At 40.4% G+C, this 24,432-nt stretch overlaps 1 protein-coding gene across 1 annotated transcript; it reads right to left on the reverse strand.

Moving 5' to 3' along the window:
- Positions 1–7,865: 7,865 nt before the first annotated feature.
- LOC128981554 (SERTA domain-containing protein 2-like) lies at positions 7,866–16,686 on the reverse strand. The gene is made up of 2 exons (XM_054400407.1): positions 16,661–16,686; positions 7,866–8,837 (listed from the first exon to the last, which is right to left on the reverse strand). The coding sequence occupies exon 2, from the start codon at positions 8,831–8,833 to the stop codon at positions 7,982–7,984; it is 852 nt and encodes a 283-aa protein (XP_054256382.1). The 5' UTR covers positions 8,834–8,837; positions 16,661–16,686; the 3' UTR covers positions 7,866–7,981.
- Between the last annotated feature and the right edge of the window lie 7,746 nt (positions 16,687–24,432).

The raw sequence follows: 24,432 nt of genomic DNA on the forward strand, positions 1-24,432 counted from the left end.
TTGCAAGAGCAGGGTTAACTTAACTTTCCTACTTAACACTGGATTTGAATTATTTTTCCATTTCCTCTATAAGTCTTTCAGAGCACTTAAGTAGGTATTAAATAGGCTGTAGCCATAAACTCACATAATAGTAAATTGCTAATAAATGATGCATAGTTGAGGTGGGTAATAAACTTTTTTTAAATCAGTTACCAGAACAAAGTCCCATTTCTATGCTTTCAGACAAACAGGGCCCTGCAGAGGGACTTAAGGGGGCAGTCTGCAGCATGTGTAACACTGGCTGATGCACCAGAGCTGAGGCCCTCTTTCCTCCTGGGCCTTTGAGTTTGCCTTTGCTTTTGCTAACACTGGATGCATGTTTTCTCATTACCACAGGAGAAGGGTGAATACATCATTCCCTCATAGTAGCAGGTGTTACAGCTGTGTCCAAGGTATGGATTGGGAAAAAAGGTTTCAGCCCTTTGATTCAGTGAGGAAAAAAATTACTGGGGTTCCAAAGGTGATGGGCTCAACCTTTCAGGTCTCTTTTGGACATATTCTTTGGGCCACCTGAGCCCTTACTGCCTGTAAACACGGGATGCACAAGATAACTGAGAGACTTTCTGTCTCCAGTCTGAGAACAAGTTCATCTCTTCAAAAGAAATAGACTAGCAGCTTTGAAATGACAAAATAATCCAATTTGGCTTCCTGGTTGTGTAGCCCTGGCAGTCCTCCAGCCTTTGTCAGAATTTGGACACAATCTGCCTATTTGGGGGTACTCACAAGAGAAAATTGCACTCATTCTCTTAACTGACTCAAACATGCTTAGGGAGACAACCAAATGTTAGCTGATCATTTTCAGGCATGTTGCATAGTATAAAGTAGCCTTGTCTTTTGTTGTTATCCTGGGAAGCGAGGGGTGCCGGAAACCCCTCTGGGGTGTTTTGCACAAATACTGGCTGTTCATTTCCTTTAGTCATTTCCTTGTTCCTGCCTTCCCCGGCACCCAGCCACATGTGCCAGCCACTGCTGTGTGCCCACTCTCTGAAAGCACGGCCATGCTGAGGAGTAGCAGGTGGTTGTTCTGTGGAAATGGTGCACAGAGGAAATAAAACTTTGTATCTTAGTATGTTTTAAGCTACTATTTCATCATTTCTTATCTTAGGTATGAGCCCTCAGCTGTGAAATACTGAGTTCTGATGAACTAAACATGTTACTGTACTCTGTTTGCAGAAAGCAAATACCACAGACTTCTGACATTTGCTTAGGATTTTGAAAAGGTGAAAACTAAAGCCAGGTAAGAGTTTTAGACAGCAGAGCTAGACAGAAATGCCTTTTTTTTTTTTTTCCTCCTCCCCCCTGGAAGTGAAAATATACCCATAGAACCAAGTTTTAAGAGGAACAACTTGGCAATGTAATTACTGAGATGTTTCCTTTGTAGAAGGAGCACTGTGAATGGCTTTGTGAGATTGAAAACATTTCAGTGCATGTTCTGGTCAAAGGTGTAACATAGGTCAAATTTCAGGTAACTTATTTTAAGAAACAATCCTTAAAACTGAGCAGAGTAGAAGGGACAGATTTTGGGAAGCTTTGTTTTAGAAACAGCATAGTGCTAGTATTTGTAAACTTATTTTTTAAAGTCCAAATAATATGTGGAATTTTGTTAAACAAAAAACTACACAAACAAAAAAACCTACACAAAAAAGGGGAATTCCAGACCCTCCCATGATTTACAGGCATTCTGTAAGCTCACCATTGGTGGCTTTTCAAAGTGTAGGGTCTTTACAGCATTTAAAAGCATTCTGATCTTCTGAATAGCAAAGATGTTTTAATAGTTCACAGGATGTCAGGGATTGGAAGGGACCCAAATAGAACGAGTCCAACCCTGCTGCCAGAGCAGGACTATAGCTACCTCAGGTCACAGAGGAACGCATCCACATGGGCCTTGAAAGTCTGCAGAGGAGGAGACTCCACAACCTCTCTGGGGAGCCTGTTCCAGTGGTCTGTGACCCTTACAGTAAAGAAGTTCCCCCTTCTGTCGAGGTGGAACCTCCTGTGCTGCAGCTTACATCCTTGTCCTATCACAGGGAGCAAGTGAGAAGAGCCTGTCCCCTCCCTCCTGACACCCAGCCCTAAGATATTTATAAACATTTATTAAATCCCCTCTAAGTCTTCTCTTTTCCAGACTAAAAAGCCTTAGGTTCCTCAGCCTCTCCTCATAAGGCAGTGCTCCAGTCCCCTAATCATTCTCGCATTCCTCAGCTGGACCTGCTCCAGCAGGTCCCTGTCCCTCCTAAACTGGGGATCCCAAACCTGAATGCAGTATTCAAGATAAGGTCTCAACAGGGGGAGGAGAACCTCCCTCGATCTGCTGGACACACTCTTAAAACACCCCACGATCCCATTGGCCTTCTTGGCCATAAGGGCAAATTGCTGTCCCATGGATAACTCGCTATCTACCAGGACTTCCAGGTCCCTTTCCACAGGGCTGCTCTCCAGCAGATCACCTCCAAACCTGTACTGGTGCAGTTTATTATTCATCCTCAGATGCAGGACTCCACACTTGTCGTTGTTGAACCTCATTTGGTTCCTCTGTGCCCAGGTCTTCAGTCTGTCCAAGTCTTGCTGGATGGCTGCAGAGCCTTCAGCTGTATCAGCCAAGCCTCCCAGTTTGGTGTCACCAGCAAACTTGCTGAGCAGACACACACTCTGTCCTCTCATCAATGTCATTGATGAAGATGTTGAACAGGACTAGACCTAGCACTGATCCCTGAGGGACTCCACTAGTTACAGCTCTCCAGCTGGACCTGGCACCATTGATCACCACTCTTTGAACTCTGTCTTGTAATCAGTTCCTAATCCACCTCACTGTCTGCTCTTCCATCCCTGTTCTCCTGTTTGTCATTCCAGTTTGGCTAAAATCAAGTTGCATTAAAATTGTTAACCCCTGAACTTCTCTGTCAATCTGAGTTTAATTTGCCAGACACCTCTGGAGGATTCAAAGAAAGCAAACCCCCCCCCAGCATACACAACAGGCTCACTTCAGTTTCATCTAGCAGTTGTTCTCTGATCCTTCCAATAAATGGGGAAGTGAACTTCTGAAATTGTCAACCCACAGCACAACTTGGGTGCCAAAACACTGAGTGCTCTCCTGGGATAAGTGGTACCTAATGAAGGGAAATGGAGAGAGTATAGTCTCAACATTATTCTTTTTTTCACTCAAGGCAAGATGCCTGTGTAAGATGGGCAAATACTTCAATGCCAAAAATCTTCCAGCTTCCCTAAACATCTGCTTTGATAATCATAGAATTGTTTTAATTGGAAAAGACCTCTAAGATCAAGTCCAACTGTCAACCTAAGACCACCATGGTTGTTAAACAATGTTCCAACATGCCATGTCCACATGTTTATTGAACATTTCCAGAGATGGCAACTCCACCACCTCCCTGAACAACCTGGTCCAATGCCTGACTACCCTTTCAGAACAGAAATTTTCCCCAATAGCCGATCTAAACCTTCCCCACCCCACTATAACCTCCTTTCAGACAGTTGTAGAGAGCAATCCTCCCAAATCTTAATAGCTAAATTTCTCACTTTGGACACCGATTTTCAGTAGCTCAAAACTAGTTTTGCAACTGTTAACTCATCTTCACAGAATTAATGGATGATTTTTTTGTGCATCTGACTCTTGCTTGAGCTGGAAAATTGGTCTTTTAGTCTCATTCCCAGCATACAGAATATTGACACAGACAGTGCACTCAAGGTAGTACCTGCTCCTCCCCAGCTAGTCGTGTTCTAAACCAGCATTGCACTGAGTTGTGCTGCTCAGCAGACTTTACAAGTTCAGTATGGCTAAAAGTGATGAAAGTATGTGAAACCCTACACTTCCTTTAGAGAGTCTTAACATGATCTAAACAATACTTCAGAAATACTTTCTTACAAGACTAACTGCAGCATACCTTCACAAGGTAGCATGTGCTGTTGCCAGACCTCAAGACCCACAGTACCAAGATTTCTGTACTGTAGTGATGTAGACACCGAGTTAATGTCTGGGTGACAACTGTCATAGCCAGAACTGCATTTCTGTGCAGAAGTTACTTCTGGACCTATGTTTTCACACTGTGAGCAGCCGGACAAAAGGCAGGAAGAATTTTTGGCCTTTAAGTAGGAGCCAGTGCAGCCTCATCAACAACATGAAGTTCATTGCAAGAGTCAGGATCTCAGAGATCCACAAGAGGACAGACCCCTTTAAACCTGAAGTTGCTGGTGCAATTTACATTAGCACAGACTAGCAAATGACATTCCAGCAGCACCAAGTGGCAGCGGTTTTGTTCCAGACTGACAAGCCTGAAGTGTCAAGCGCACGCATCAAGGACCTTTATTTGATACCTGCTTTGAGGCACAGCAACTTCTGAAGCAACACTAAGAACTGCATGGGCTGGGACTACTACAGCAGTTAAGTGAGAAAAAGCCCAAGAGATAATTAAATGCTAACAAACATATCACCTCTTCACAACATGAATGCCACCATCCCTTGTTCTGCAGGGATGGGGCACACGAAGCAAGTGTAATGTTGTAGAAGTTAGTTGAAGCTTAGAGCCAAACAGGTAAAACATGAGTAATAACTAGACAGACAAACATGAATAGCTGAAGTAAGCAAAGCCTACAGATGGTGGTATATGAACCACAGGAACTGTATTACAATATAACTGCAGAACCGGCCAAAACCAACTGGGAGGATGCGATTTGTGTAAGACGGCCACATAGCAACTGCTTAGTAACAAAACTGCAAACAAATCCAACCAATAAAAATGAAGACGAAGCCAGACTTCGATATTAAAAATTGTCATGTGAGGGGCAGGGAACTTCAACTCTAAGGGAATTATCATTGCCCAGGCATTTCTTTGTTTGCTGTCCCTCTTTGGTAGCATCTAGCTCGAGCTGCAGCACTATTAATAAAAAGTACCTTTCATCATGGAATCTCTCTTTTGGCTTATGCAGAAACCTACAGTTAAACTCTGTTAGGGTGGCTGGCTGGCTTGCACAACAGTGAGAAAGGAAGGAAAAAACTAAAAATGTACAAAAGCAACCACCTAGGAAAATGTTACATCTTCAAGAATAAAAGACCCTATGAAGAGTGGCAAAGTACCATTGTTTTGTGTTTTAAAAATCAAACACAGAAGGCCCCAAAATAGAAATGGCTAAACTGCAAAACTGTGGCTTTTATTTCCAAAACATACAATAAATAGGTCCACCACAACTAGCCTCTAACTTCATTTTACATGGAAGGATTTTAAAATTAGTTTGTGCATATTTAAAAATTAAACTTCCCTTTGCACGTAATTCCATACATAACTGCATTACATACCAGCTCATGGTCTTGGCACTGTGATGCAAGCAACCAGTTAGAAACAGAGCTCTGTAGCACTTGAACAAAAGTTAAAATTTGAACTATTGATAAAATATTTACCAATAATTTAATTTTTTTTTTAAATGAAGTATACAAACATCTTTAACATGTCAAGCCTGAAGAGATGTCTTCTCTTATGTTCCCATAGGGGCTGAAAGGTAAGTGGATTAAGTGATCTCTATTTGCTACATAATACAAATTTTCATACCAAAATATCTTTACTGCATAGTAACATTCCATATTTTCAAAAGCAAAAAGAAATTAGATGCAGTCTTTTTATTTTATCCCTCATTACTGAATTTAAAGACATTTTTAACCACAACTCTGCTTCATCACAGTGCAGAAGGCCCTTAATATTTCAAGGATTTATTCAGTCATCTTTTTATACAAAAGTAGAGGCTGAGGAAAAGCCAGAGTAGTCTATACACAATGCACAATCTGTGTACATTCCAAAGCTGTACCTCTTCAAGAACTATTTATACACTTTTCAAACAAATCCCTTTATCCAGCAATTCAAAATACTTTAGATCAGAAGTTTTATATTAGAATCAATACATTATATGCATATAAATACATTTATACCCTTCAGTTGCTAAACAATCCAGATGGCTGCAAGGATGTGACCTGAACTGGTTCTCCATTGGTTTGGGATACCAAATTGGATCGGCAGCTGTTAACCAAAACAGTCCCAATAAAAAAATGGAGATATGGCAGGTGCGCCACAGCATCAGTTAAGACTGGAAATACAAGGTGACACCCTGGCCCCTATGACAGGGCCAGGATTTCATCTTCTGTGAGATGCACCACACAGGGAACATTTTCTTCCTCTGCTGATGCCCCATTCATGAAAACTCTCAGCAGAACAAAGCAACAAACAATACCCCCACCCTCCAAAACCCAAGAAACCAAAGCAAAGCTTTTACAACTCCAATTTTCTTACAAGACAGGTGCCGCAGCTTTCAAAGTAGTTTTATGATTAAAAAATTAAAAAATAACAAACCAAAAACTAATGTGCAAGTGTGTAGTTCAGAAGATGACAGCAAGGATCAATACAGACCTCAGTTCAGGCTGAAACAGTATCCAAACTGTCCTAGGGAGAAATAGTTCTCTCACTGCAAATCTCACCTTCATTTAGCGAGTGCACTTATAGATGCTTATCTCCACACCTGCCACAGACACACGCCCCTCCTTCCCCAGAATAGTCTGAGGCAGCAGCAGCAATGACCACCATGATGCCTCTGAAGACCAGGCAGGCCCCGAGGAGCCAGACCCCTGAGCTCTTACAGGCACTGACTGCCTCACAATGGAACTTGGTCATCAGCACTGACTCACCACATCAGTGAGCACTTCAGGAGTAGCCACAGTGGTAAGCACTGGTGTAGTCAGAAGTGTTCTCGACTGTGTTTCTTAAAGGATACAGAAATGTTGACTCTCCCAAGTATCCTCTGAAGGTGCTAGAAATTTTAAGTTTGAAGCGTTTCTTTCCACAATGCCAGGTATACAACATGTATCTTTTTAAATAATATTGCACATAAAAATCATCTTAAACTTTGTGGTGAAAGCAGGGTTGAAGGACAGTGTTTTCCAAAACAGATTAAAAAGCTACCTGTACATAGTAAGTTTTAATTTAAAGAACGCCAAGATTATTCAAAATCTAAGCACATAATACTGACAAAAAAAGTTAAATTGCACAATCTACATATAAATTACATTTGTAAATACTTAAAAGTTTTAAAACATTGAATACCCTTGATTTAAAAAAATCAGCTAGGTCACCGTCAAAGGATCAGCCTAGAGTTAAAAGTCTTTCCCCCAGGAAAATAGCAACCAAACACAAAAATAAAACAAAACAAAACAACACCCCAAAAGATCTGCAGTCTTAGACGAAGCACTGGAAAGAATTAAAGCATTTCAGTTCAGAGGTAGTGCTAAACACATCCAACTACGAGTCCAGTATATTTGAACTATGATGAAAGAACGTAGTAAAATGTAGAAAGACTATAAAATTTACAAAAATAAATAGTTCTGAATGCTTTAGAAAATGCAAGAAACTTTGTTGATAAGCATCTTGATCATCTTGATCTGCTTTTCTGAGCAAAGAAAGCAAAGCATGTCTCATTTTTAAAATATACCCATCTCTAGTAATGCGCCTGCAATCCACGCAACCCAGCTATGCAACTCGACGAACACCAACCTGGCATAGACTCTGATATTAAAAATAAAGTGGAGGCTTTGTAAAAGATCTCATATGAAATTTGTTTTGCATGTAGATTCTTCTGACAAATTAAAAATTGCACATAAAAAAGTTTATTGAAAGAGGCATGAGGGGTGATAAGGGTATGCGCCTGTAGTTCCACACACACCCTGGAAGGAAAAAGATGATTGCACAGTTCTGATAAATAAATATTTCTTTTTAAAAAAAAAAACTGCCACTTTTTTTGGTTTGTAAGTTTTGGAATTATTTAGAAAATCCCACTACGGACAAATTATTTTTAGTTTGTGTTTTAAAGAATTCTTTACAGCTTTTCCAGTGGCTCATATCCTGAAACCAAATGAAAGTGGCAGTTAAAGTATCTTTGGGTAAAACAAGTATCAGGATCCAACCAGAATTTCCATGATGTGGTCCAACTCACTCAGATCTGTTCTACATATCTGGATGTTGCTTGCCGAAGAAGAATTACAAGATGGAAAGGTTTTCAATGGTTCTTCTGTAGTGAGAGATGGTGGTCTGGGCGGCATGAGTGGAGGGCAGCAAAAGTCTGAATCATACATTGACGTGTCAATATCTTCAAAGATGTCATCTATTGCCAAATCCTTCAAGTAGCTAGTTGAATTTGAAATCTCAAAGGAACCAAACACACATTCAGCTCCTTTCAAATCCTGTCTATCATCTTCTAGTTTTAGACCAGTGTTTTCTGGAAACTTTGGCTGGTCATCTCCAGTAGGAACCAGACAAGTAGGTGGGCTTATATCTTCTACAAAGTCTAAATCCTTCAGAATAGATGAAATAGCAGATGACATGTCATCATCTGAAACTATCAGCAGGCTATTTTCAATTGGGTCTTCTACAGACCGCAAATCGCAACAGTTAGATTCTTGCTGACTAATACCTGAAGGCAACTGAAGAGAAATCCCAGATGACTCCATCCCTGTGTAGCTGTGAGAACTAGGAGTAATGCCAGGGCAGACATTAATTGGCTGTTGATTACTCTCTTGTCTCATTTCCTCTTGAATTTGCCGTACTGTGTTGGCTATGAGGACAGAGCGGTGTAAGTTCGGTTCCACCAACATTTTGTATGTCTGTAGCTTGGTGAGGCACATATTAAGCACCAACTGCCTCTTAAGTGGGTATGACAAATTTCGACTGGAATCAAAGGCACTCGAGAGACCAGCCATGTTCTCCTCATAGTCACTCAGCTTGCGTTTTAGACCTCTGCCCAACATGAACCTGGAAGAGAGAAATTATGAATTTACCATGGGCAAGATGGAAATAGTTCTGAAAAGTCTGTAGCATGCAATGTATTGTCTAACTCGGCCTCTAATGCCACAGATGACTCATAGACATTATCAAATCCTGCACAAGATACTACTGTCTTTGAGAAGAATCAACTTACTTTTAAACAGAAAACATGGAAGAAGTATAATAACTGTTTTTTTTGGGAAAAAAAAAAGCTACAGACATCTAAGTTTTGGGTTTCAAGGTTACTTTTAATTCCACTACAAGAACATGAATTATTTAAAATCTTTAGTATGTGAGTTTTTTGCCTCTTATCCTTTTGAATTACACAGCATACAGAAATTCATTAATGAGAACTATCTGAATATCCAAATGAAATAGAAGATGCTTATAGTAAGGATTATATCAACAGTTTCATTTTAACATATGTTCCTAGGTACAGTAGATAAGGTTTTAAAGAGTTGGAGTTGCAACACTTATTTTTATCTCATTAAGTTATTCTTAATGTCTTGCTCAGTGTCTCTGAAACCCCTCTCTATAGAACTCATTTCTTTCCTAGTTATTTGGTGACTTAAGGTTGTTTTACTACAGTTGAACCACCCAGCAAGACCAACAGCAGGGCCTCCCATGGAATCCTTATATCTATTCCATAGCTTAGTAGTTTAATTAAACGGTGGGAGGAAATTTGGCCAGGCCACAGACCTCACAGAATGATAAGCAGTGCTCATAGCTGCTGGTTCACACACGAGACATCCAGCAAAAGGCTATTAAATGGCATTTTAAAAGTGACCACCTTGGGCAGGTAGCTAAAAGAATAAATAGAATTTAGGTGGTTTTCAGTCTGCTTTTTTTCAGTCTTTGTGTGCTTTTGCATCAAAATATGACAGGTCTAGAACACCGTGGTACAAAAAACTGTATGCATGCACACCTAAAATAAATGTGATCCAAACACGTGCTTGGATACTTAGCAATTAGCATTCAAAATATAAAGTGTTTTATTAGGGACAACGAGCACTATGCAATCACTTGTATAAACACAGAAAAGGAGTATATTGTGCACAGGAAACATTGGTAAATTCTTGATTACACCCCTCAGGATGTGTCCATGTAATACAGACACCTCACTCCCAAACAATTTAAGAAAATTAAGCAATCATAAATTAGACACCCAGTAGCAGATTAAGGGCAGATCATTCATACACAATAATCCAGACCCTGCACACTGCAGAGGGCCTCCCAACCTCCTTTTCATGTGAGCAATGGACACTGCCAGCAATAGCTCAGCTGATTGCTGCAGCTGCCAGCTGCTAGCCTGTTGCTAGACTTTCGGGGACAAGGAGAAGGCAGCAGGATAAAGCCTCTTTTACTTTTGGGATTTCTCCAGATTTGCAGGAAGCACTGCAGGGCTCCATGGCTACATCCATCTGCCTAGACAAGACTGCTGGAGAACTCAGCTCCTCTGGAGGAACAGAAAGTAAGCAAGCAGTGCATACTTCTCAGAAAGGCAGACAAGAAAACAGACAATTGGTACAGGAGTTTAAGATTCCTTGATCATACCCACTTTTTTTCTTTTGGCAGGACACACACACACACACACACACATCTGGATGAAATTAGATTTGTCCTAAGAATGCATTTGTACATGACAGGTAGTAGTTCAGCCTATAGTTCAGTTTACTAACATGTTCACTTTTAAAACAACAGAATCCTTTAATTACTTGTAGTTTTACCAGTGCTGCAATTTTCAAACTTTTAGAACTTGTTTTACTCCAAAGTTTTCTGCTAACCTGCCACAGCACCAGCTGAATCTCTTTAAAAAAAACATAAGGGTGTCTGCATGTGTTGTGCCTGTTTACCTAGGTGATCTTCCCATAGTTAATACCTATTACTTCCCAATTACATCACCCCATTTAGAGCAAACAGAACTAGACAGTACTGAGCTCTCAACTGTAAACAAAACAGAAGAAATCAGGGTACAAAGTTCAGACACCAAATATAACAAGAGAAACTATTTTGGGGGCTTTTCGTGTGTGTGAGAGGCATTCTCAATCAAACTATCAACATTGTCAGTAGTGTTTTAGCAGGTAATTTTAGACACTATATATGTAAAAAAAACAATCCATAGAACTGTTGCTAAGTATAACTACTAATAACATATTATGAAAACAGTGACTGCAAATCACAAGAAAAGGCCACAATAAAATTATTAATTCTCCATTTTAAGTACATTTAGATGTGTACTGCCCAAGGCATTACCCCACGCTGTTACTACAAGGAACAAAAATATACATCAAAATAGCTATTTTTTCACTGCACACTAATTTTTGCATTTTCTTTTTCTCTTGACACTAATTAAAGCAGACCAAAATACACACTCATAAGGGAACAGAATTAACAACATACAGGGAAAAGCAATTCGGACATTTTAATCTTTCAGAATGCTTGGTTTTGACAAATTTCTGCTTTTAATGTATTTTCAGATCTGTATTTACACTTTGTTAGACACACAGAAAATGCAAGATTTATCTATTTGAATTATATAAATAATGTTAATTTCTAACATCTAAAATATATGCTAGTATTTAAATACTGAAAGCAGCTAAGAAAGCCAGCAATCATATGTGAGGATATGTAATTTCAAAAAAGCAAAATGAAACACAAATTCATATGGTAGTTCAATTAGGCCATATATTTCATGCTCATATATGTAGACACCTTCCTTTTTGTTCCACAAATTTCCCTAATAAAATTTGTCCCAGAGCACTCTTGAAAAGAATCTAACAAAGCTTAAGCATGACAGCAGTCTAAACTAAAAATTAAATGGAAGAAATATTACTTGCTCCAACTTCAAATATTTCTACTGAACAGACTCCCCACTCTGTAAATGGCAAAGATTTTCATTTATTTATTTATTTATTTATTTATTTATTTATTTATTTATTTATAGGAAATAACCATAGTCCTGTCTTATGTTTTAGGCAAAAATCATACTGAACAGGCAGGATTTCTAAGTCTCCCTCCAGAAGCTAGATGGCTAATGAAAACCAGAGTTCCACTGGTATGGTGGATTTTAAAATTACTAGTGCCATGGTTACTACAGGAGACATTAAATTTCAGTTCTTGTCAAACACACTCAGCTGCTGACCTACAAAAGATACAAAAGGCCCTTTGTTACCAGCTAATCTACATTTTATCAGGCCTTTTACTTTACTTTCTAGCACAAGAATTTCTGATAGGGTCATATCCTTAATAAACTACTCCCTATTTTCTACATAACTTGTCCTTCTGCAGCACTGCATAGCAACACCCACATCCCAACCTAGAAATCCACGCACTAGTCAAACTCTCTTTCGACAGCATTACTCTGCAAAATAAGTGGATCACATTTAATTATGCAGTGCTTCCCCCACTTCAGTTTCTGGTCCTAAGGAAAATCAGCACAAGTCTGCACAAAAATCCACAATACTAGGGCCAGACAATCCTCTCTCACTAACTGACAGTTGCCAGTCCTCTCCATCAGCTGACAGAGTAGCATAGTCAGTTCAAAGAAGTGCAAACTGGGCATACTAAAAAAGAGTGTTTAGAAATTGCACCCTCCTTACTCCAGCCTAATTTCAGGGAACCTACTCACATCTCGGAAAAATGGACCAAGTAACAGGATTCTGAACATGCCAATCTGGTAAACATTTGTAAGCAAACTTAAAGTTTATGCCAACTTCCAATGAGAGGTCTATACATGGCTGTTCAATAATAACAGAAGCCAGCTAAGTCACCTTTCTCTGGAAGTAGAAGTTCAACAGCCGAATTTCTTGGAGTTCAGATGCTCTATTTTAGAATCTTTTGTCATGAAAACAACAATGAGGAACACCATATCTCAGTATTTTTTCTGGCATTTTTTCATCTTTTCTCATTGCAGTAATGCAAACTGAGCCACAAGTCAGTTGTGGCAGAATGCTTTTAATTAAAATTATTTTGCAAATGTACAGAAAAGGAAGCAAAGTGAACTCAATGTCTAGGAGTGCCAAACTCCTCATTCATGCCAATGAACTACAAAGGAGTCTGCACATAGAAATTTTGCCCCTGACAGCATGCTCCTCGATTCCTTCTAGTTCCACGGAGAGGATTTAATAAGAACTCCTCCCTGCTGAGATGGGAAGAAGCATCCATGCACTGTAACCCTACACCATACTGGGGTTTGGGAAAAAAAATTAAAAAAAAAAATTGAAGAGGCATGTCCCTGGCTGGCAAACCTACAGAGAACAAACAGCCCTGGTCATAGCATGCAGCTACTCAGAAGAAACATTCCAGGCTACCACAAAAAAATTCACATTGCGTTGCGGATGATACAGGACCCGTGCCACCATTTCAGAGGAAAAAACACAGCTCCATCTGTCACAGGGTCTGATAGTGCAGTGCAGCTGCCACTGACACATGGTTAGGAAGTACAGCTGGAAAAAGTCACAAAGAACACAGCATGTGAAACCCCTCAATCACTTCTACTGGGGCAGAGTACTTCCTTTCCTCTTCAACTTCCAAAAAAAAAAAAAGTTTTAAGAGCAAATTAAACAATGTTTAGGATTTAGAACTGCACAGAGTTTTCATTTTCTGTAGAGAAAAGCTTCAAAAAGCATGAGTATATAAAACACAAGTGTCACAGTTACCATTGTCTGAACACGACCTTTTCATGCACAAAACAAGCACTATAGTCAACTACACAAGAGTTATTCACTTACCATTAAAGAATATGCTTAAGTAGCAAGACCATAAATAAAGTACTTGGCCTGCACTATGCAGGTCAAAATAACTTCATTCAAAGTGGTCCCTTCTGGCTTTTCTTTTTAGGAAGTTATTAAACTCGCAGTTCCTTAATTCTTTTCATATAGCCATAGTGTTACATTTTTCAGGCTAAGACTGTCCCAAAGTGAAAATGTACTTTTTCATTACAGGATAGGAATAGCAGATTAGAATAGGTGTAAGCATCTCATGAGTGAAAGCTGCCTGTCCAGTTTTCAGTAATGCAACTTAAGTATTAAAATCAAAATTAGAGACTACTTGCTACTGTAATTTGGGTAATTCCTTTGCAATCTCATTTGGCTAGTAACTGTAGAAGTACATAACAGTAAAACCAGACAGAAGTCTCTTTGGATAGTAAACCTGTGCTAGTAACAAACTGAAGCTGACTGATAAACCAATTTCCCGCTCTCCCCTATTCCATGGGCACACATTTCACAAGCACACATCTACCTGTAGGAAGTACAGAGGAAAACAAACATTCCTGAAGTTATGGTTATTTCCCAGAAACACCTGATGCACACCACATCTTTCCCCTACCCAACATGCATTTTAGCTTAGGCTTTGGAACAACTTCATTAACAGTTTTAATTAAGTGGTAGACTGAGTCTTGACTAGCATTCCCTGTATAAGAATCTGCACAGGAAAAAGGTAAGGCTGAAGGTACAGTTAACAGACACAGTGTAAATCCTTTCTCCCATCCGGACTTAACACTGATCATTTAAACATGACTTACGTAACACAGTAAGCTGCCAGACTACACTGAACAGTGCATCTGATCTGGTGTCCTCAGCAAATGTTGGAGATCCCCACAACAATCACATCTTGACTGCTAGCAAAATTGAGAGGAAGTGAGGGAAGGAGCATTAAAAACCTTAGAAAACACTGAAGTAAAAAGTAATCTGGACCTGAAGACACATTAAAACATACAAAATGTATTTAAGTCCATTGCTTTCCCACCTCCCCAGCCCTGCTCCAGTTTAGTCAAGATGAGTAACTGTTGGGCTAAAATGGCTTAAAGTGTGCATACAGGGAGGAATCTTACTCCCATACCTAAACACCCATGCAACAGCTTCTTACAGGAGCTAGAAATTACTAGAAAAGGCCTGCTCAAAGAAGGGAGAATTCATGTCAATGTTTTTGGTCATCAAATCCTGACCTATAATACACCTAAAGTCTGTTACTATTAAAGCAAGTGAGAATGAAGGTATGCTACTGTTCAGACATAAAGGGCTGAACTCACTCCCAAAAAACAAATCCCAAAACCACACAGAAAAAAACCCCACACCTACGGACATACGTGACATCCCTTCCTTCACTTTGAAAGTAAGCGTAGGCTAAACAGTATTAATTAAGGAGAGAAAAGGAATGAGAAGAACACCAAGCGTAGCACAGAATTAGTCTGGAATTCATAACGTTCTCGCTGTCACTTCACTGTCTGTGGAAGCAGAGAATAAATATGTATCATACACTGGCATTTCAGGAGCTGAAATGAGGTTTACAAAGCACACTGAAGTAAATTCTACCTTGCCTTGAAAGTTTACTTCAACACTCCACAGTCACCCCAATCTGTTTATGTTATGTCTAAAGGGAATTGAAAAATTCCTGCCCTTCAAGGACATCTTCTTAAGTTCCTTACTCCCATCATATTTCATAAAGTTAAGAGCTTTGTTTTACAAATTACCACAGCTAAGCTTCAGGTCTCAACACTTCACTCTGGAGAAGAAATTCCTCTGTTTGGATGTGTACCTTCCACAAGCTAAAACAAATGGATCTGGCTTGTTATCAACAGTAAATGAACCACACTCTCAGGAGATCGTATTTATCACTAGAGGCTTACATAGAAAGGCAGAACAGTACTGAGGCAATGCCAATATTAGGTAGAGAAAAACTTCCACCCTTAAAGAAAAACAAAGTCACTGTTGCTCTTCTTCCTCTCTGCCTCTACATTTGTGCATTTAATTCCACGTATACAAATAAGGCTCACGGCTGTATATTTTTAATAACAGACTATTTTGGGAGGATTTTTTTGTTCTTGTTGTTAAGCAGAATGGCCTGGAATCATTTAAATTAAGAATCAATAGCAGTTAGCAAAAGCTAACACATGATCAAGAGTTACTAAATCTAGAAACTACCACAGTAAAACTAAACTGTAGTTAAATGAGAACATAAAGGCATACAGAAAAGATTCAAACCACCACAGTTCCACCAAAGTATCTCACTGGACAGACAAATGATCATTGGAAGTGCAAATGTGATAACCTACCTCTTTACAGCATGTTCTAATCAAGTGAACAGTTCACAAGCCATTTTCTTTGCAAGATCTATTTACTTCAGATACAACGATACTGAATGTATTCACCTACCTAACACTGATGTATTTTAGGGTTACAGTGATCTACACAAAGATCCATTAGTAACAGAAGTTACAGCTTTTTAACTATAAATCAGCACATCTATACTTTAGCAGAAAAATCAGATGATTAACCGTAAAAACAACCAAGAAAAAACATAACAAAACAAAAATGCTCTTTTTTCCTGACAGAGGACCATGTATTTAGTCTATCCCTCTGTACAAGACATGCAGGTAAATAATTTTCAATACCCAAATCAGAAACCACTTTAAATCTTCTCCTGAAGTAGCACACAGTAACTTTTCTTCAGTATCTAAAGCACCTTCTCTCACAAGTCCATAACACAATTTCATCAGGTGAACAGTGGACCTCACTAAAAGACTGAGGCTTCAGCTAACAAGTTTCCAAGAAATGCGATCTTATGGCAATTCTTTGTTACATTATAATAATTCTGGGTAAAGGGAGCAAAAAAAAATGCACATTCAGAATCTTCAAACCAAAAGACTACTTGGTAAGCCTAAAACATTTCAATTTTTATTATAAATCTAATTTTAAAAAAATATTTTTCAGCTTACCACTCTAACCCACAAAAATAACACCTACAGCTGATGATCAGGACATGTGCTACGCACATGAGATACAACATCATAAAAACATACAAGTAGTTACCCTTAGAAAACAGAAAGGAGTCCAGGCAGGAAGATTCCAAATTTTGCATAAAATGTGGTCATCCAAGAGTCCTGAACTAATCAAGAGGCCAAGCCATCCACCGAGGTATAATGATGTGACTTAAGGGGAAAAAAAAGACAGTATTTCATTACTATGTAATTTACTTTTTTAAAAACAGAAATATTAAGCACAGAATTTAATACAACTTTTAAAACAATTTGTGCTAATTTCTACAGAAACAGTTACACTGAGTGAGAAATCCAAACCACATCATTACACTAAAATAAGAGGATCTAGTAGTTTCACCTATTAATACGTAAAACATGGAAAAATCTTTCATAAATGCATACTACAGAACAGAATGCTGATCCTTTAAGCATTAGGCTTTAGGCTAAGAATTTGCATGGATATTTCAAGTTACTTAACACTAAATTATGGTTGCAGTCATCTCTGAAATCATGTATCAGGAGAGACAATACCATGCACTGTAAAGAAGTGCATTTCAGAACTACCTCCTAACACAGGCTGCAAAAGGAGTTAGATTTTTATTAAATTCCCTAACTTTCCTCATTTTCAGCATACGTGAAACTAGTGTAAAAAGATAGCTGGCAGGATATCCTATGATTACAGATAATATTCAGTGTGACACTATTTTCATCAAAACCCTGATGAAGCAACATCTGCAGTTTGGCTAGAGACCACATGGATTAGATCAAGGCACTGGAAACTCTGGGAAATACAAAAAGGCTGAAATGACAGCAAACTATGGACTAGGCCAGATGTGGAGTGAATTGCATGATCCCTGCTCCTGAGGTCTCAACTCCACTTCAAGAAGTCAATTTTTTTAATTCCAAGGATTAAAGCCCTTACAGAGACAAACAGCCTACAGTCTGGATTGTATTTAACATGTTCATGCATGTACAATACACAGACACAGACACCTGCCCCCAACTACAGCAAACCAATTACTTCACAAATTTACAAGAGCAAGGATCTAGATAAATGCAGTCCCTCAAGATCAAGAGTTCATGTTATTTTACAAATGTTAATACATAATGAAAGGCAATCTTAGACAGATGGACAAGTAAACAAATACAGTTCGTCTTACATTACAATTCATAGCCTGATGCAAGCCAAGGGCTCCTCCATTTACAGAATCTTGAACTGTAAAGATGCAGTACAACCGCAGTAAAATGCCCATGACCTAAGAACGCCAAATCTAACCCACAGCAATGAACACATTAGTGTCTTCCTCCTCCTTCTAGAAGCTGACGACTTTCCCATAACGAAATTCATGCTACTTTAAAATTAAAAAAAATATAAATAAATCCAAAGAGACAAATGAAGATTCATTATCTATTTGCTTTGAAACAGCAGGACTTCGCAAGTTCACTATTAAAGCGTACCCATTAGGTCACTGCATTTTCAATGTAATGAATACAAAAGAATGAATGTTTGACAAGGTGACATCTATTTAGCATTAAAGAATCTTAAGAAACCTAACAAGTGTACTAAAACGTTGAAAAATTTTAGACTTCAGCACCTTAGTTGAAAGAAAAAAAATTGTAAAAGCATGTGATAAATTGTTAATTGTATTTCAGGAGTCTGACCTTTTGGTATAAGGAACTCAAAAAAGTTACCAAATTTAATTATATACTTTAAAGGATTTCTGCAAAATTAGCTGTTGAGGTATGACTTTCCCCCTGTATGATTTCACAGTTTACTGTGTGTAACTTCTACAATTTGTCAAAAACATAATATAACTAACACACAGCAGCTGATTTCACTATGTGTACGTAGAGAAGACTGTTTCCATTTTTCTTTCCTTGTAGTTTCCTTCCTGTATTTTCCTAATTGCAGTTAGCTGCCTGAACTAAAGAATCTTACGTGAATAAAAATTAAAGCAGAAAACTGCTGCAAGCCTATCTAGGCTATCTAGGGCAGAAATTATTAACTGTATCTATTAGTGAGACGAATTTACAATATGCACAGAAGTGACCAGGTTTATGCTTCTCCAGCCTTACCCACCTACTTGCAGTTCAGCCTTAATACACACGTTTATTGAGACAAACAAAACCTGCTATTAAAAATGCAACCGCATTATATATAAAAGTCCTAACTCTCAAGAGGGAGCGATCACGAGTGGCAGAATTAAAAAGCTGCGACTTAGGGAAAGCCTCCTCCCTGCAGCCACTCCTGCGAGTGCACAAGTACTAATAAAACCCAAGGGAGCCTGCCACCATTTGGCCTTTGTGGAAGGAGACTAGTTGGTACTTCCTGCCGGCGGCCGCCCGCGCCTCCCCCCGCGGCAGTGGGCAGCAGTAACCGGAGACAACCTTGGGCTTCCCGAGCTGCGAAAAGTTACACTCCTCCCCCTTCCTCCTCCCTAGCTTACCAGAGACCCCGGCCGAGCTAATTATAACTGCGCTAACAACTTCCACCGCAGTCCCCGCTCCTAGCGCCCTAGTCGCTGGCCTCTCCAGCTCCGGCCGCGTTTCACCCCTCGTCGCCGCGCTGCTGGACTCAGCCGTAACTCCCCAGCACCCATCGTGCCCACACTTCCCCCTCCCGCCATCCTTCCTCACCTGTCTCCACCACCCCGTTCCCGCCAGCCCCCACCCTTCCTTGCTCGACCTCCGTGCCCTGCCCCCACCCCTTCCCGGCAGGGCCCTGTGCCTCCTTGGGGGGCTTCTGACTGTCCCCACTTCAGCTGGCCACCGTACGCAGCCGTCTCTCTGCGGCTGCTACTACCCGGCGGCCGCACCGTGTCGTCTCCCTGCCCCCAAGCTCGCCAGCTCCACGCCCGCAGAGGGTGGGGGCTACTCTCCTGCCCCCCGCCCTCTCACAGCTTCTCCCTCAGAGCCGCAGCCCGGTTCGGCTCTGCCCGACCATGCCGAGAGCCTCACCTCTAAGCGGAGAAACCCCTCCGTTTCTTCGCAGCCTGCTGCGTCCCTCTTACTCAGCTGGCCGGGCTTCCTTCAGCAGAGCTGGGACTCCGAACGGGAGGCGGAGGCGAGCGCCACCCCCGCCGGGCCCCGGTAGCCTCTGCTCCGCCCTTGCCTCCTTCTGTAGCACCCACAGGGGGAGGGGGAGGAAGGGGGCGCTGCGCGCACCGCGCCCGCCAGCTGGCCGCCTTCCCATTGGACAACGATCCTTTCAACCTGCCCAGCAACCATTTTCTCACTGGCCGATGAGTTGGAGAGGTTGAACCCTGACTGGCCCTAGGGCAGCATCCAATGAGAAAGCTAAGTGAGCAAAGATAGGCGGGGCCGCGAGCCGGCTTTGCCCAATCGGAAGACGGGCGCCGTCGAGTCCCCCCATCCCCCGGCCCAGCGCTCCGGGAGGTGGCCCCGCCTGCGCTGGTGCCGCTGACGAGTACAAGGGGGACGGGAGGGCGGAGCTCGTGGGCAGGAACGGGGCTGTGCTCAGGGCGGCACGCGGCACGACCGCACACGCCGCCGCCCGTGGACAGGGCAAGGCAGGGCGCGGCCCCGCCTCAGCAGCCAGGCCCCGGCGGGCGGTCACGGCGGGCCCGGCTGCCCCACGGTGGGTGTTGGAACCCTCCGCAGAGGCGCCGGCCAGCCGGGGCCCGAGCCTGTCACCCCCGACTCCCCAGCTTTTTTTTATTTTCCTCCCCCCCTCCTCCCCGTTTAAACTCGCAGTCTCTGACAGGAATTGCCAAATTTAAATTAGAATCGCAAAGGCCTCCGTAAAGCAGCATTCTGACAAGTCCCGTTTCCAGGGCAGTCGTGAGACAAGGCGTACACGTATCTCAGCCGGCAATAAAACTACAAACATTGCACAATTCTTCCGTATTTGTTTTCTCTAAAAATTAGGTGGTTTTGGCCATGCTCAAAGCTCTTGCATTTGCTTTCTGATTGCATTTGTGTAATCAAGTTATAAGGGCACAAGCGTTTGTGCAAAACAGATTTCAAAATCTGACATTCAAGTATTTTGTAAAAACTGATTTTGAATCTTTTGTGGAACCCTACTACAGGTTACCTAATGAATCTCCAAAAAGCTGCTCAGCTTCCTCAGAGATGGATTTAAATTAATCCACAGGCCAGTAAAACCAAACAAAAATCAAGCATGTGACACAGACAGGTTCCTTCTGTATTGAATGAGACCAAACGCACATACAGAATATACATTGGTCTAGTAAATACAACAGAAATGCCTGCAGTTCTCTGGTGGAGACAAACTACAACTTTCATAAACGACCAGTGGGGCTTTTTGTGATTGTATCAAGAAAATGCATGGGTCTCTGAAGTGCTCAGTTCCAACAGATTTTAACCCTTGTGCCTCCTGATGAGCATTTGTGAAGGGGTAGCATGCCAGACCCATGACCTATAGGAAGAGGCAGAGAGGCTTGGAAAGCTGCAGCTGACCCTGCAGGATCCATCACTGCAGGTGAGGGGAACATCTCTCTAAGCTACCTCTCTCCTGCAACATGCCATCACCAATTTCTGGGCCACAGCTGTGCTCTGACCTTGCTGCCAGGGGTCACAGAGCACAGAAGGGGAGTGAGGACTTATTAATGTGCCTTGTAGCAGCAATTTCTGACATGCTGCTGGTGCTGTGTTGGAGAGGATGCCTCACCAAAAGACTGAGGGGTGATACCCCTACCTCCATGGCCCATCTGCTGCACAAAGTGTAAGCAGGGGACTAGTGGCAACACAAAGTGGGAGGAGTAGACAAAATAGAAGTCATTCCATACCAAATCCCACCATACACTGTAGCTTAAGTGGAAGAGTGACTCCAAGACATTCAGGATTCTGCTCAGGGACAACCAGGACTATTTCACCAAGACTGACTCCTGCCATATGCTAGGAATACCTCCAAGGAATAGATGCAAGATACGCATACAAAGGTAGTTGGCATCAAAGGGACAAATCTGGAATGATTACGTCTAATGCAACCTATAAAAGGGTTATTTAACCATCAGCATCACCCGTGTTTTAATAACTTCAGCAAAACCTAGGTTTTCTAGGCTTGACTCTCATGGGCCAAAACTATATCCTCCATACCTGTGGTATAGTGGAGAATTAATTTCTCCCAACAGCTACAGTGAGTTAATGCAGTACCTCAAACTACCCTGCCATTCTTTTCCTCTTCACAAAGACACCAACACCCTGCTGTCCTCACTCTTTCTTAAATTACTAACCTTATGTGACCATCTGTTTTCTATTAAACCAAAAATTGGTTACAAAAGTGTGTGCATGCCTTCTACAGCAGGTGCTTTAAGAGTGCTTCAGTTGTTTCATCCATGCTCTGGCAAGGTCTATGAAAAAAATTAGTGTGGAGTTGTTTAAACAAATACATTAGATCTTTGGATTTATGGCCTAACATCTGAAGAACTTAATAGAAATGATATAAAATACACTGATCATTTGCAAAGGTTTTTGTCACTTTGTCACCTGTGTGAACAGTGGGATTCACGTAAGAGAACCTGTGCAACTTGCATCTTCTGCTAGAGGAGCCACGCTCGTCTCACAGGGTTAAGAATTCAGATTTGAGCTCACATATCTTTCGTTAAAAATTTTCCTAAAAGGCCCTTAATTTCTCAAATGAGGTCATGTTCTAGAAGTCTTCACTGCTCTCCCAAATTGCCTTAAACTTGAGGCAAAGAGAGAACTTAACAATATGGGGGGTTTATGATTTAAACATGGTCTTTCAGTATGACTATACGCAGTGCAGCAGGCTAGGAGACCATTCTCATTTTCACTTTTGCAGCAAATTTCACATGAATCAGAAAAAACCCAAACCCTAAATGAATCAGGGTCTCTCCATAACTCATCTGAAAGGATTAATGAAGGTCTGGTATTTCTACTTACCTTCATACATTCAAATACACAGTTCCAGGAACACAGGAACTAATGAAAATTGCTTTCCTATGGATTTATACTGGTGATTAAGTGCCTCTGTGTCTAAGGTACAAGATCTAATTGAAGTTGGTCTCATGCCTGGAAACTTTTGTCTCTCCTCACCTGGATTACTGGATATCAAGTACTGAACACTGCTCTCTTCTGACCTTTCACCTCCACACTTTAAAAAAAAAAAAATTAAATTAAAATTTCTAAAAATTCTGGTTGAAATTAATGAGCAATTCTGATGATAAATAACATAGCAATCATGTATGCCATACTTCCATAGGAAAGTGACAAAGGGTAGTGCCTACTTCACTAAAGCCTGGTTAGTTTTACCACCCTTTTTGCTGACAAAGCCTCTGTGAACTACTAAATAATCCTGCATTTAAGTTTTAAAGAAAAAGCCATGACTCAAGATGTTGCTTGTTTTGTTTAAACCACCACCTTACTGAACATTTGTCAAAACACTAAGTAAGCCATTATTGTATTTTGTCAAATGCTTGTCAAGAGTCACAATTTGCAGGAAAAAGTTCCTTCTCCCATTCCTTCCAAACAAAGCAAAGATACAAAAAGCAAACTATGTTACTGGGCTTCAATTAAAACAAATAACCATTCAACAATTCTATCTTAAACATCAGTCAGCTTATTGGACCAAAAAGAACAACAAAAAAATCCCATCAGCCAGTACTTTCCAAATCTATCATTTCTCTCAGTAATGATGTCAAACATAGAAAATTTCTTCTAATTAACTGTTTTCTGAGTATTTAAGTCTCTTGTTTTGGGTTTAGCTTGTTTGTAGTTTTTTAGCAACATACCTGCTCTTCTCTTTAGAAACCCTGTTTTGAAAGCTTATGTAACCTGAGGTTGAAGCTGCATTACATTTCCCTGATGTTCCAAACTTGTCTGTAATTGGCATGTTAAAAATGTAGTACACTATTCCTTTGCTGTAGCATTTTACTATCGCAGTATATACTTGCCACTTTCCACATGGACCTAGGGAACTTCCAAATACAGCAAACATGTGGATACAATTTCTTTTTAATTCTGTTTATGAAGAAGTCACCTCTATCTTCAATTATTCTTCCCTAAAAAGATGACAGTTGAAATTACGGAATGTTTTCCCTGCAATAAAAAGCTGCCTCTAGCTTTTATATTTTCCTGTTGACATGTTGGTCATGCATCAACACTTACCACAATAATTCTTCAGGTTATAATACACTTATTTTGGGGGTATCTTGGTTAAGCAAATGAGTAATTGTACCATTCACACTTAGGAAAATCATGTCGTGTAATGAAATTTTACCATTTTACATAGTTTTAAAAATAAACCACAAAAAAACAACCAAACAAAAAACCCCACAAAACAACCCAAAAAGAAGTCACTACAGACATCTGATGTCTTTCCTGACAACTTGGAAATATTCAGTGGGATTTTATTTCTTCATGGAACTTCACTGAAAAAAAAAATGACAATTTATCTCAGCTGTCAACTTTGCAAGAGACTCAAAGAATTCAGACAATCCCAGAGAAAGCTAATGGTTTAATGAGCCAAATCGGTAAAAAGACTTATTTTCCCACAATTTATATTTGATTTCTTTGGTGTTTTTGTACTTTTGGTATTAGTCACATACTGTGAAATCACAATCATTTAACAGTTGATGAATGATCAAATTTTTTTATAATCAGCCATGAGTTTTTTACATAAGGGACTATACATCTTAGGTATGAGACATAAGCATACTTTTGGTTTGAACAGAAACAACTTTTGAAGGCACTGTTACTTGTTTCATCCAATATGTCAGCAAATAAATAGGGTGGGGTTTTTTTTGTTTGTTTGGGTTTTTTTGTCTTAGCTTTTGACAGTTGGTTTAGCTATGTAAAGTTGCAGAACTGCAAAGCAGTCAT

This window comes from Indicator indicator, chromosome 4, assembly GCF_027791375.1.
Source record: "Indicator indicator isolate 239-I01 chromosome 4, UM_Iind_1.1, whole genome shotgun sequence".
NCBI lineage: Eukaryota > Metazoa > Chordata > Aves > Piciformes > Indicatoridae > Indicator > Indicator indicator.